Source organism: Gossypium hirsutum, chromosome D04, assembly GCF_007990345.1.
Source record: "Gossypium hirsutum isolate 1008001.06 chromosome D04, Gossypium_hirsutum_v2.1, whole genome shotgun sequence".
Lineage (NCBI taxonomy): Eukaryota > Viridiplantae > Streptophyta > Magnoliopsida > Malvales > Malvaceae > Gossypium > Gossypium hirsutum.
The window spans coordinates 46,900,002-46,913,963 of record NC_053440.1 but is presented as its reverse complement, the minus strand read 5'-3'; the positions used below and the strand labels follow the sequence as shown (position 1 = coordinate 46,913,963).

General features: G+C 34.7%; 3 protein-coding genes, 1 long non-coding RNA gene and 3 other non-coding genes across 7 annotated transcripts; 6 read left to right on the top strand and 1 right to left on the bottom strand.

The window, feature by feature from the left end:
• Window positions 1-3,148: 3,148 nt before the first annotated feature.
• Window positions 3,149-6,728, top strand: LOC107899029 (O-fucosyltransferase 19). Its single transcript, XM_016824625.2, has 8 exons — window positions 3,149-4,021; window positions 4,449-4,521; window positions 4,608-4,678; window positions 4,773-4,861; window positions 4,950-5,082; window positions 5,178-5,410; window positions 5,497-5,973; window positions 6,056-6,728. The coding sequence occupies exons 1-8, from the start codon at window positions 3,446-3,448 to the stop codon at window positions 6,303-6,305; spliced, it is 1,902 nt and encodes a 633-aa protein (XP_016680114.2). The 5' UTR covers window positions 3,149-3,445; the 3' UTR covers window positions 6,306-6,728.
• A 1,627-nt stretch (window positions 6,729-8,355) lies between these two features.
• On the top strand, window positions 8,356-8,640 carry LOC107899027 (protein transport protein yos1). Its single transcript, XM_016824624.2, has one exon. The coding sequence runs from the start codon at window positions 8,359-8,361 to the stop codon at window positions 8,587-8,589; it is 231 nt and encodes a 76-aa protein (XP_016680113.1). The 5' UTR covers window positions 8,356-8,358; the 3' UTR covers window positions 8,590-8,640.
• LOC107899026 (heme-binding-like protein At3g10130, chloroplastic) lies at window positions 8,586-9,435 on the bottom strand. The gene has a single exon (XM_016824623.2). It carries the CDS (start codon window positions 9,433-9,435, stop codon window positions 8,830-8,832), a length of 606 nt encoding a protein of 201 aa, XP_016680112.1. The 3' UTR covers window positions 8,586-8,829.
• A 1,183-nt stretch (window positions 9,436-10,618) lies between these two features.
• On the top strand, window positions 10,619-12,010 carry LOC107899025 (uncharacterized). The gene is made up of 2 exons (XR_001684556.2): window positions 10,619-10,854; window positions 11,618-12,010. It is a non-coding gene; the product is annotated as an uncharacterized lncRNA (long non-coding RNA).
• On the top strand, window positions 10,714-10,807 carry LOC121216667 (small nucleolar RNA snoR26). The gene has a single exon (XR_005912847.1). It is a non-coding gene; the product is annotated as a small nucleolar RNA snoR26 (small nucleolar RNA).
• Window positions 10,843-10,942, top strand: LOC121216669 (small nucleolar RNA snoR27). The gene has a single exon (XR_005912849.1). It is a non-coding gene; the product is annotated as a small nucleolar RNA snoR27 (small nucleolar RNA).
• Window positions 11,045-11,136, top strand: LOC121216668 (small nucleolar RNA snoR27). The gene has a single exon (XR_005912848.1). It is a non-coding gene; the product is annotated as a small nucleolar RNA snoR27 (small nucleolar RNA).
• Window positions 12,011-13,962: the final 1,952 nt, after the last annotated feature.

The window sequence follows — 13,962 nt, the reverse complement described above, 5'->3', positions numbered from 1 at the left end:
AGATAGTGAAATGAGGCGGAACGCAGGATCGCACATATACTACCCCAAACTTTCAGTGTATAGTTTGTGGTTTAGATTTACCATAAACGAAGTGTATTCTTCAAACCCTTCCTTTTGAATCTTATTTGTTAATGATTTGAAGTCTTCTTTTATATATTTAGCATGCAATTGTATCATTCTTGTGGTCAAAGGAGGAACTGGGATTCCTTTTGGAAAGGATTTCCAATTAAAAAGGGTTGCTTTAGACAACTTTACATCTGAGACTGACCCTCGCTTTTTAACAGTTGTTGAAATGCGTGTGGACCCTTCACTGCCTTCCGACATTTCTTCGTCACCGCTACAACAACACTCTGGAAATGTTTGATTAGCCAATTAAAATGCCTATTTTCAATTTTCATTTTCCAGTGGACTCAATGACTTTTAGCGGCGGAGAAGCATTCAACTCACCCATTCTGCCTCGGATCAAAGCTCAACCCAACTCCTTTTGAAAGCACCATTGACTTTTCTTTTTTTAACTCATGCTACGAGATATGACGTATCTTAGTAAGATTTTAGCTTCCTTCAGATTTTAAGTGTTTACTTTTGAATTTTATAATGCCAGCCTAACTAAATACTTCTTTTCTGGGTTTAAGGATTTTTAACCCAATTTTTAGGGTTTAAGTATGAGAATTTATTTTTGATTAAATAAATAGACTGAAATACCATAAATTAAATCTCATAGATTTATATTTAAACTCTAAAATGGACAGGCATGATTTGAGACAACGTGCGAGCATTCCCAAGCAGCCAGTGGATTCTCGCCGCGTTGAAAATTATTTGGAGTTTTGGTCTTTCTCGCGCTCGATTGCCGTTTGCCACCCCGCTATAGGGCTGATATCACCTACATTACAACCTATTATACTGTTTTGCCAAGCAACCGTTGGTACCTTCAAAATTATCGTCCTGGATGGCATCATGATTATTGCATTATAAGGAAAGAAAAGCCGTCATTTGTGGGATTGGCTTATGTACTTAAAGCATCTAATCGTAGCTCTTTATTAGAAAAATCCAACGGTTGGAAAAAAAGCAATGAGTGAGGCGACGAGATTGTATCATGAGAGACGTAAAGAATGGAAGAATGCGACACGTGTCGTTTTCCGGTTTGAAAAGTGGATTTTGTAGAATAAAATGCAGTGTAAAACCAAAAAGGAGGTCAGACTCCGAGACGAAAAAAAGGGGTGGGCTTTTTAGATTTTAGTATAAATAAATAAATTTTAGAAAATTCACAGCGCAACTATCGAGAAACGTTCCAATTTCCCTTTTCTTTTCGTTGAAATTTCAATTCCAAAATTGTCCTCTGAATATTACCATCTTTTTTTCTTTTAATGTATTGTTACAATAAAAGTATCAAACTGTGGGATGAATTTCAGAAAAATATTTAAATATCAATCAAAAACGTTATCATTTTCTTAATCAAATATAAAAATAATAAGGTGTAGGAATTTAAATAATAAAATTTATTTGCCATAACAAGTAGGTATGTATAATTTTAAATTAAGAGATAGTTTACTATAAATATTACCCAAATTTTAAAAAAATCTAACATCCACAAAATTAAACTTTCAAATATCCCAAAATACTTTAAAAGGTATTTTATTTTCCCAATTTCTATTTATATGTTCTAAATGGGGGAATTAACCAAAAAAAATCACCATTGATTTCTTAAAACCCAATCAAGTTACCAACCAAATCCCCTCTCACCATCTTTCTTTCTTTTTTTCCAGTTTCCAAATGGAAAATGTATATTGTTTGTGTTTATGAAGATTATTTCCTTAAATTACCCTTCAGTTATTTACATAAGTTTCGATTTTGAATTTAAGTATTATGAATAAAAAAATAAAAATTTTATTTTAATTAAATATTTAACTAGTTTAACTTTAAATTTAATTATATATAATATGATTTTCGAATATTGAAATATTTCATGAAAAAAATTCTTTTAATTAGGCTTACAATTAGGGACCTAAAATGGGTAGCCTGGGCATGCAGGAATTGAGATTTCTCAAATTTAGGCTTAGTTTAACAATAATTCTCAAAAATGATTTGGAAAAAAAAACACTTTGGGAGAGAAACTAAAATTTTCAACTTTTTAAAAAATATATTTTTGGGCCAAATTTTGACTTCGGAGAAGTATTTTTTCCCTCACAAAGTAGATTGTTTAGGAATGCTTTTGTCTCAAAAATATTTATTAGAAGCAATACTAAACACACCATTAGTTTATCGAATTGAAAAAAAAAGTGAAATAGATAATGTAAATAATTTTATTTTAATACAAATGAGAATCAAATTAGAAAGGTTTTAATCTTACAAGAATATACATTTTTAATTGATTCTGATGATAATTTGGCAGGTAAAGTGCATTTCTATGATTTATAACAAGGTTGTGACACTAATAAATGATATCAAGCACATGGTGTCAAAAAAAGCATCAATATTTTTTCATTTTTTAAAGCTATATAATGTTTGATTTATATTATTTTATTTTGGATTAAAAAAAATAGGGAAATATGCATGATGCTTATTCTCTTGTAATAAAATAAAAAAAGCTTCTAAATTTATATCCATTTGAGGATTTAATATTTTAAAATTGTTAAAAATAAATACTTTTGCATCAGAGCCAAATTGTCAATTAAATTTATTTATTTTTTTAATAATTAAATTTCAACTTTTCAAAATATTTTTTTTGTTTCCTATATTTTCAAAAAAAAAATCTAAAAATCAATTTTTATTTTTAAAAAAAGGACTTTGCATGTTTCCTATTTTCGAAAAGATAAACATTTTTTATTCATTTAATTATGAAGGTAAAATATTCTACTTTGTTTCACAAACTCAAAGTTCACCACACTCTTCCTTTACAAAAGTGATGATGCTTAATTTGTTGTGAAAGCAATTTTCATGACTTTTGAAGAATCTATTATTTTTCAGAGTTTTTCTTTTTAGAGAATAGTTTGCGCCTTAATTTTGAAATATTTTAACTTGTTTTAATATTTTTATTTTCTTAAATTTCGGACATTAAAACGACATGATATTTCTAAAAATAAAAGAAAGGAGGACATTTCGGTAAGTTCAACTATAATATTAAATTTAAATGAAACAATCATTGGAAAAATAATAAATAAATAAAAACGAACAACAGAGCTGGCCTTGTAATGCCATGCCATGCCTTGGATGAAAAATTAAAATAAAAACCATAAAAAAACATGTCCACATTCTCTGATAGTCAATTGTCGTGCTTTATAAAGAGAGCGTAACAAATTTCGGACCTTTGCTTTTGCCTTGCATTGCGGGAACCCGCTCTCCTTCCTTCTATTTATTTCTTCCCTTCTTTCTTTTTTTTTTCCTTTTTCCTTTTCCTTTCCGGTCAACTGTTTTTCTTCGTCTTGTTTGGTGTTTATCCGGCGATACAATGTCGTCGGGGGCTGCGAACATCTCGGCAAACGGGAGCCCTATGCAAGGTGGGCCCACCACTACAAGACGACGCGTGGCGGACTCTCCGATAACAGCTGAGTCCGACAGCAATAATCCATCTTCCATTACGGATGCATCTAACGACGAAGAATCCGACAACCCCAACGGTTACATTCTTTCCGTCTCTTCTTCGGTTTGCGGGTCCCATTGTTTGCAGCAGCACCACGTGATGAGGCACCTGCAGCTTCGCAGGAAGCTTTTGTTCTCGTGGGTGCCCGATAGGTGGTTCATTTGGATTGACAACCTGTGTCATTGGACGGTTAACATGGGTCATAGTTTGAGATCCGGCCGGAACATGGGCCGTAAGATCCTCGGGCTCCTCTTGTTCATGGCGGTCGTTTCGGTTTTCATCAAAGTCTCGCTTTTTAGTACCCACGTTGATGTTAACGGTAAATGGAAGAAAGAAAACGGACTGCTCATCTTGCAGACGTTCAAAGACGATTGGGCCATGGCGCAACGCGTTGTCAGCGAGACTGAACACTCCATGCCCAAGCGCGTTCTTGAGAGGATCTCCGTAAGTTTCGTCTTCTTCTTCCTCTTCTAATTCTTCCGTTCTGGTCAAGAAAAAGAAAATTTTCTTCTTTTTATTTATGAAATTTTTAACGGTTGACGAAAATGGGTGTTTCCTTTTATTTTTCATTGAAAATGATTTCGAGGGTGGTGGCTCTGACCAAACACCGAATTTCAACTATTTTCAGGGTTCCATTTATCACGAGTCATTAAAGTTGGCCGATGGCCTGTTATGTTCTTTAATGGCTTTCCAGTTTTCCTTTTCCATTCACATGACTGTTCATATATGGAATTCCACAATTCCATATCTTACCTTTTTTTGTTGGTTGGTGTAATAGTAAATTTAAAAGTTAACAACGTTGCCTTTTTTATTTATTGGTTCATGTTTTTCCCTCCTTACAATGAGACGTATAAATCTTACTTTCCTGCAGACCCCAGAAATTTGGATGAAACCAAACAGCGACAATTATCATCAATGTATATCCCGACCTAAGAATCAAATAAGTATGTCATGTTCCTTTCTCAACTTATTTAAAAAAGGGTTTTCTTTTATCTGATTTTTAATGTTAAATAATCTGAACCGACTCCAGGGACAAGATCGAAGTCTAATGGCTATATTATTGTTCATGCCAATGGTGGATTGAATCAGATGAGGACAGGAGTAAGTTAGTTTTCCCTAGACTTGGACTGGACCTCTCATTTTCTTATTTCTTTTTCACAAGCTGATCTATTGGCTTGGCTCTACTGATTTTTAGATATGTGATATGGTCGCTGTTGCTAAGATAATGAATGCCACCTTGGTTCTTCCTTCTCTTGACCATGAGTCGTTTTGGACTGACCCAAGGTAAAAATTAATCGCTATACCTCTTTTGATATCACTTTTGTCTTTGTAAAGCCTCAAATTGTTAACGTTTTCAATACGTTGTGCACAGTGATTTCAAGGATATTTTTGACTGGAGGCACTTTATTAATGTACTGAAAGATGATATTGATATTGTTGAGTATCTTCCCATTAAGTACTCAACAATAAAACCTCTGGTAAAGGCCCCTGTTTCCTGGTCTAAGGTATTGAAAGGATCGAAATTTGGTGTTAAATGTATGGTGATATACCATTTGGTTTATTATTTTTGGAAAGGTGTCTTAGATGGCTTCATTTGCAGGCTAACTACTACAGGAGGGAAGTGCTCCCTTTACTAAAGCGACACAAGGTGATCAAGTTCACACATACAGATTCAAGGCTTGCTAATAATAACCTTCCAAGCTCCATTCAAAGACTAAGGTGCCGAGCAAATTACGAAGCTCTCCGGCATGCGAAAGAGATAGAGGATCTCGGAAGGACTTTAGTTGATAGACTAAAGAGCAATAATGATCCATATATTGCTTTACACTTGAGGTCCACGGTCATTCTTTGGTTTCTGGTAGTATTTCTCTCATCAAAGTCTCTGAGCCTAATAAGCCTAATAATCTTGATTGCTTCAGGTATGAGAAAGATATGCTTGCATTCACAGGCTGCATCCATAATCTGACTGTAGAAGAGGGCAATGAACTCACGGTTATGAGATACAATGTTAGGCATTGGAAGGAGAAAGAGATAGATAGCGAAGAACGGCGAAGGCAGGGGGGTTGTCCAATGACCCCTAGAGAAGCAGCCGTGTTCCTCAAGGCAATGGGTTACCCTTCTAGTACACCTATCTACATTGTTGCAGGAGAGATTTATGGCAGCAATAGCATGGCTGCCTTCCGTTCTGAGTTCCCAAATGTCTACTCTCATTCGACCTTGGCAACTGAAGAAGAGTTGGAGTTGTTCAAGCCATATCAAAACCGCCTCGCTGCGTTGGATTATATTGTTGCACTTGAAAGTGATGTGTTTGTTTATACTCATGATGGGAATATGGCTAAAGCAGTACAGGGCCATCGAAGGTTCGAAGGATTTCGAAAGACCATCAACCCTGACAGGTCTGTATACATGCAGAATTTTGCTTTCGTGAAGCATGATTATTAAAGAGTATTGTAATGACATAACCTGTTTGATTTTCAGACAAAATTTTGTGAAACTCATCGATCAGCTGGATGAAGGTTTTATAACGTGGGAAATGTTTTCTTCAGAAGTAAAGAGTTTACACTCTGACAGGCTGGGAGCTCCTTACATGAGACAGACAGGAGAGTCACCAAGATTAGAGGAGAATTTTTATGCAAATCCCCTTCCTGGGTGCATCTGTAAAACAAGTCAAGTGCAGAAAATCAGCGGCCCGAAGTTCGACCAGACCTTGAGTTCAGTTCAAAGATAGGATTTTTGTTAGTGGGTTAAGTTGGTTGAATTATATACACTGCTCTATGCAGGAGGAAGGCTGATAGGGGGGATTCTTGAATTAAGGTAAGGTGCTTTCCGCTGATAGGGGGACATGCAAGCCGCCACCTACAGATGTCAGCTGAATTATATGGTTCCGGTTTCAGTTTTGTTAGAAAGACCAAACCAGCAACTTAGGTAAAAAAACCACAGAGAACATGTGTTATTCTAAGGCAAATCAAGTTAGTTATATAAAACACACACGCATATATATATGTCACAGTGGGGAATCACAGCATTGATTTATTCATTATTCTTTCAATAATTTGGTTGTAAAAAGGGATGTTTGCCAAATTAGCCTCTTACAAACTTGAATGTAATATCTTAAAACATAATGGAAATCGTTTCCCAATTTTCCGCAGCAGATTTTATTGTCTTCTTCTTAGTTTCGTTTCCATACGTTTTCTCTTGAAAGATTATTGTTAAAATGCATTTGAGCTGTCCCAATTTGGAAACTTGCTTTGCCTACTGAGAATCACTCCAGATGAAATGAACAGAAATTAAGCAATATTCAGACATATGTACATTTAATCCCAGCCGTTTCCTCCTCCATAAGTTCTTATCTATATTCATCAGAAACAAATTCAGATACCATGTTCTCTGGATTCCAATTACTACATTGAAGGTACCGTACATAAACTTGTTCCAACTACCACACCGTGTTCCATCGGTTACAAACAGAAATTAGTCCATCATTGCCATAATGAAGAGATTTCCTCACGAATCTTGAGATATAAGTATTCACACTATTGTCAGGTTCTTGTTGTGATTGAAATAGGAATCTTGAGATATAAGTATTCACACTATTGTCAGGTTCTTGTTGTGATTGAAATAAATCAAGTATAGTGGAAGTCTTTATAATTGTATTTTGCCCTCTATACTTAAAAAAATAAAAAAGTACTCATTATATATTAAATCAAAGAGTAAATTAGTTATTACTTAAAATTTCATCTATTTTTACTATTAAAACATTGTATGTCAAAGTGAGGTGCATATGACACGTAACGTGTAACTGTTTGGTTATTTTGTCAGTAATGCAAGTTTTTAGTGGTAAAAATAAGTGAAGTTTTAATAGAAAAAATTAATTTACTCTTTAATCTAATATCTAATGATTAATTTATCTATTTATTGAGTAAAAGAGAAAAATTACAATCTAACTTTTACTACTAAGTTAAAAGTGGATAATAATGCCTTGTAGATTGATGTGGACAGTTGAACACGATGCTATTATTCTATGTCAAATGTTGTCAGAGACTGCTTCCATTTTTCGCTTGCCCTTTGGGCTGTCTGATAAATTTTGTCGGGTCGTGTTTTATGGGCCCAGCTCAAAGAATACGTGAGCAAGGACGATCCTATCCGTTAGATGAAAAGCGTCCCTGAATCATACGTGGCCCAACAAGCTGAGACCGCCTGTTGTTTTTACAACTAGTCGTCTCGGTTCTTCAAAAGGGCTTTGGTTCCATCCTCCTTTGATCTTCTGCTTCTGGTCGATGAAATCAATTAGTAATCTCACGAAAGTGTACGGCATTCTAGTTGAAATAATTTCTTCCTGGGTTGCTTCCTGTCACAAGTGAGAAAAACTCCTATCTTTTACTCTTCTCTGTTTCCATGGAAATGCTCTGTTTTGACTTATTGTGTTCTCAAATCTGTAACTTCTCAGCAAGAGAGCTAATTTCAGGAATAAATTCTAGATTTTTTTATGCGAATAATATGTTTTACTTGAATCCCATGATCATAAACCTCATATCAACTAAATCTTTTTTTTTTAATTGTAAAATAAATCATGTTGCTTGTTCATCAGAATCATTAGTTTTTTAATCAAAGGATCAACTTTTGTTGTACATGCTAAGATTGGATTTTTGAGGCTATATTTTATATGTATTGAGAGTTATTGAGCAGCCTTGGTTTCTGTTCACACTTTACTGTAACTTTTGAGATGAATTTCTTGGTTTATTACATGGCCTGAACTTGTGTGCCTGAATTTTGTGCAGAAAATGGGGTTCTGGACATTGGTAGAAGGATTGCTGCTATTTGCCAATGCATTAGCAATACTGAATGAAGATAGATTCCTTGGTCCAAGAAGATGGACTTTAGCAGAATTTCAAGGAGGAAGAAACACTCTCAAGGGGCAGATAGTTGGGCTCATACATGCATGTCAATTCCTCAGACTACCACTTATCCTTTTCAATATCATCACTATTGTAGTAAAGTTAGTCTCTGGTTGAGATCAACATGAAGAATAAATTCATGGCTTGTGACATGAATGAATTAATCCATACATACTCTGATGATATGTTAATAAGCTGTTTTTGCCCACCTGTGTGTGTACGATACTCGAAATGACAGAATAAGAGAATGGTTCATATGCTGGTAAGACCATTTCTTTTTGTAGCCTATGCAATCCAAACTTATTTGTGAGAAAAGAAGTGCTAAACAAACATACAAACAAACACACAGTTTTGCATTCACTCGACGGGTAACATGACTTCATTAGTCCTGAAAGCAGGTAAAGTCCATGGAGGATTATACCTCGCCAACAAGAACTGGCCAATCACCTTGTACCCATCTCTCTCCAAGCTTTTCTTCAGATTCTCCACCTTCTCTTCCACCACCTTATCCGTCGCCACTCCTCCAAACTTCACCACCCCATATTTCCTCTCCCCTTCTTCCTTTATCACCACCCTCTCATCCAACGGCTTCGGTGCTTCCTCCGCTGTCTTATACGTCGCCGGCAATAGGAATTGCATGGTAACCATGTTATTGTTGTCACCCTTTGTCACCACAGGAGCAGTCATGGGAATCTTTTCACTTTCATTTCCAGGTGATTTAGTTATCACTGGAGCTGTCATTGCAATCTTTTCAGGTTTTGCATTTTGGGTATTGCCTAAAGCACCGATGTAATTTGCCAACAACGAAAAGCCACCATCTTTATTCCCCTTGAACTGAGATGGATCGTATGTGACTTCAGCTGCAACTGCAGGTGGGTATTTTCGGATTTCATAGTCAGCCGAGGATTGAACCACTTCATACTTTGGTGTTTCCACTGTGATCTTACCAAAAACCATACCCATGTTGGTGAAACTAGTTGGATTTAGAATAGACTTTTTTTGGATTGAACTTGAGGAATCAAGCTACAATCTTTTATAACCAGAAGAAGGCCACTGAAATCTAGAATGTTCAATCCAAATAATGCCATTACTAGGGGAAGGGGCAAAGACTCCATATACAATTGTCCTTAATTTTGTGGTACGAATTTGGAGATGAACTAGTGGACTTCTTTTATCCACGACCTCAATCAGTGGGGAGACTATGGGCTTACAGTTTCTCAAGCTAAGCCTTGATTAAAATTATAGAATATACCACCAATCATCATCTCATGTAAAAAAAATCACCAAACTATTAATAAATTTACATTTTAGTTACTTAACTTCAAAAAGTTACAAAATGATTATTTAACTATTTGAAAGTTTTTATTTAAGTTACTGGATTGTTAATTTTTTTCTTTAAAGTCTGATTAGCAAGCTTCAAACGACGATTTAATGATCGGTATAGTAGATCAATATCCATCGACAAGTAGAATAACATATATTAGAATCAAATCGATCTGAGAGTCAATGTCGAAAATTGAAAAAGCTAATTAAATTTTGGTTCGTAAATTTATGATGTTTAAAGTTGTTTCATAAAAAAATTGAACTGTAAAAGAGGAGGGAAAGGAGAATTTTCAATTGGTGTAAATGATGCAAATAGAGAATGCTATATACAACAATTTTACAGCCCAATAACTTAAATAAAAACTTCCAAATCATTTTGTGACCATTTCATAATTTTTTGAAGTTGAGTGACCAAAAGGTAAAATTATTAATAATTTAGTGACCTTTAGTGTAGTTTATCCGAAAATACATAAACGAAATTAGTGACAGGTTTGATTTCAATGTTGTATAAAACTTGCACTGTACCTACCGCAGAATTGCCTTCAGCCATGGATGAGTTCAGAATGACATAAATTACACCCAATAATATGCTAAATCAAACCATTTTGTATTCTTGAAGACAATACAAGAGCAGCATGCAGTACTGGATTACAGCCAAGAGCCCAAGACCCGAAAACCTTGGAATTGTTGAGTTCCATAATTCGTTTCAAATAACAAAGAAAATAGGTCACAAGGGCAGAAACCCATAAAATATATGGGGCTTTTCTAGAAAAGGCTTTCATTCACTATTAAGGCCTAGGGTTACCAGTGTTTCAAGGTACCATTTTTTTCTGAGACAAAACTGGTCTCTTTAACACAACAATCTGAATTTCTGTTTCCAGATGATTTATATGTTGTAATTTTCTGCACCTTTTTGTTTTCATATCGATGAGGAGATAATTAAATTGTTATCCTTGCACTTCGATTGTCAGTGAAGAAACAAAGTGGGCAATTTTTTATATCTGAGATGCTTCGTTTTCAACTCTTTCCCTTTCTGGGTTTTGGTTTTATGGATCAAAGGTGTTAAATTTTATCCTGCGTTATCTATCTGATAGTCCTTTCTTTAAATGGAAATGAAGATAACACTAATCTCATACTAAGATCCAGTTTAACCTTGAATTTTTTTTCTATGTTACTACATTGTTTGGTTAAATTGAACCCCTTGCATGAGTTGTTAATCGATGCTGAATGAGTTTGTGGATATGCTTTCATTGGGTCTATGATGCTACTTTACAAACTGCGTTATCTATCTGAACTTCCTTTTATAAGGATTGAAGACATTTTTCCATGCTGAGATCCACTACCGCTGTTTTAGTAACATGTTCATTGCCTGTCTTGGTTCATTCAGGTGTCTTATCGTTGTAATTTAACACCTATGGTTCTTACTACATTAACAAGAATAGGGTTAACATATCTATAATCTTAATGGATAATTTAGGATTGAGTAGTTTACTCCTTTGGTTTTCACATGAATTTACTCTTTTTGTTTTTGTTTTTGCTTACAATTACATCAATCTTGAATTGTTAGTCGTTCATAGATACCTTCATTAGAAGACAAGATTTTGAGAATTTAACTTGGGGGGATGTGTTTAGGGCTTATTCTGTTGAGCCTAGAACTCCGGTTGATTGAATAGGATGTAATGTGTCTGAATGATATCCTGTTTGAGATTTGAGCCTTGTAATATCTGCTACAATGTCTGTAGTAACATTTTGTTTTGAGGTTTCCTGGTCGGTTAAACTTTCTTCTTAGGAAGTTGGCTGTGAATGACATTCTTTTCCCTAGGCTTCACTTCTTCGTGATCAGTTTCCTGCTTTTTACCTCTCGTGGATCTAAGCAAATATTGAGTCTTAACTGTGCTTGAGCTCACCCAACCAAATTTGGATGCCAAGAACAAGATGTGTGTTGCTGTTATGTGTGGTTGAAGGTACCTTATGGTGTATGCTATGTTCAGAGGCTAAATGAGCACGAAGGAAGGTGATCCGTCCTGGACAAGAATTCATCCTACATCGTGGAACGGATTCTGAACAACTGCGTAATCAATGCTTTGATTCTAGGATGTTATTATACAATGTAAAACAATGCTAGAACAGTACAAATTCCAGAAAGAATTAATCTGGAAAGCTTGTATGCCTGTATGAATGTTAAATATATTGATAATTCAATTTCAATTCTTTATACCTTCAAGCTTGAAATGCTATATTTTTCCAGTCTTAAATTTCATGCATATTGTCATTGTTGAATGTAGCCACAAAATCCAGCAACTGGTATCTCTCGGCGTTGAATGTGGTCACAAAATCCAGCAACTGTTATCTCTCGGTAAAGTTCAGAGATAGCTTTTATTAACAATTGGAGACCAAATTGTTTAGTGTTATTGATATTGGGAGCATTTTATGATATAACTATATTATCAAATGAATTTTATCTTATTACGAGTGAAAAAGAAGGACGTTTACTCCGGGGTGTAAAAATAGTAGTTGGTACCATACCCATAATTGCAAAAGGAGTATGTAATCACCGATTTTAATTTTTGTTGGTTGCGTTGCCCGATACATCTCTCAGTACAATGTCATCAACACAATTGATCCCCAATTGAGTCGTCCCACTTCTTTCAAGTTGACAAGTTGTAGTAGCCACATTAAATGTACCAGATTTTGACATTTATCGGGCAGTAGAAGACCTCCAACTAACTTCAAGATGAATGATTGGACGTATTTTTCTTTTTCAACAGCACTCGCGGAGTTGTTTATATAATTGAAATTTTCTTCCAACCACTTCATCTCTATTCGGCTACCCAAAAACTTGTTTGGCACGTTGGCTAATAGTTGCTCGCAAATTGCGCTCTAATCACCAATGATCATTGCCCTCATAACGACTGACCCATCTACCTGTAAATCGAGTTGTAAAGTTACATCCTCGAGTGTAATTTTACACTCACCGTACGAAAGATGGAATGTGTGAGTCTCAGGTCTTCATATTTCCACCAAAGCACTAATAAGTGTGAGATTAAATTTAGTTCCTCGAGCATATGAGTCACGTGCAAGAATCTTGTCTCTTGCAAGTGTTGTTTAATAACATGTGGTGCCCTCGCAATTAAATTGTTTATGTACATCTTTAAAACCGATCTTTAGTTCGATTATATAAACATAAAAAATTATAAAATTAATAGTGTTAACAACTCAAGATGAACTTAATTATTTTAAAAAAATAATATTTTCTTACCATTTACAATTGGACGTTGAAAATGTGCTTATCATCGAAACGAATAAGTGAAATTGTCATTATAAAAATCAATTAAAAACAAAAAAAATTTACGAAATATAAAATTAAAGCAACAAGATTTTGAGAGAAATTGAATGAAAATTTGAGAACTAAAAAGTTTGAGAGAATTAAGAGAACTAGGAGAATGAAATTTGAATGCAAAACAAAGAAAGTAACTTAGATTTTTATAGTAAATAAATTAGCTATTTTTAGTTGTCGGAAAAAATTGTCGTTGGATTTTTTCACCATTGGTTGAACCATCAAGATGGGTTGAACCATCAAGATGCGTTTTATCTAACTTTGCAGGAAAACACATTCAATAAGACACGTTCTTTATTTCTCTCTTCAAAATCTATCTATTTCTCTATATATCTAAAAAAATCAATCTACCTCTAATTATTTCCTAAAAACTACACATATATATATAATATCAAATTTACCCCTCAAATCACTAAACTGTTAAGCCTGGCAAATTCACTGTCATAGGTCTTATCTATTTAGTGCAAAAAAACTATAAAAATCTTTAGTTCCATTAATTACACCGAGTCACAGCATGAAACCTGAGGCAGCCTAATACAGCAAGGGCAATGGCCTACACTACATATTTACGGAGTGGGGCTGTTACCGGTTCCCGGCAAACGATATTCAGGCCTAAATAAGGTCACAAAATGGATTTCTTAGATAAAGAAGTTGTTCAGGAGTTTCTGCATTTTTAATTGATGTTAGACAAGCAACTTCACAGCATATATCTAACGTGAAATTAAAGCATCCATTACTTGGACTTCAGATGCGTTTCTAATACTAATATACTCGATTCTTTCATATATCTGGAACATCATATCTAATACAAAGTCCGCATTTATGCAGAA

Bases quoted from the DNA above. Each gene is read 5' to 3' on its own strand.
- LOC107899029 (XM_016824625.2), top strand. From the start codon at position 3,446: ATGTCGTCGGGGGCTGCGAACATCTCGGCAAACGGGAGCCCTATGCAA. The intron at 4,862-4,949 runs GTAAAAATTAAT...CGTTGTGCACAG, and splicing joins TCGTTTTGGACTGACCCAAG to TGATTTCAAGGATATTTTTG. The intron at 5,974-6,055 runs GTCTGTATACAT...TTTGATTTTCAG, and splicing joins AAGACCATCAACCCTGACAG to ACAAAATTTTGTGAAACTCA.
- LOC107899027 (XM_016824624.2), top strand. From the start codon at position 8,359: ATGGGGTTCTGGACATTGGTAGAAGGATTGCTGCTATTTGCCAATGCA.
- LOC107899026 (XM_016824623.2), bottom strand. From the start codon at position 9,435: ATGGGTATGGTTTTTGGTAAGATCACAGTGGAAACACCAAAGTATGAA.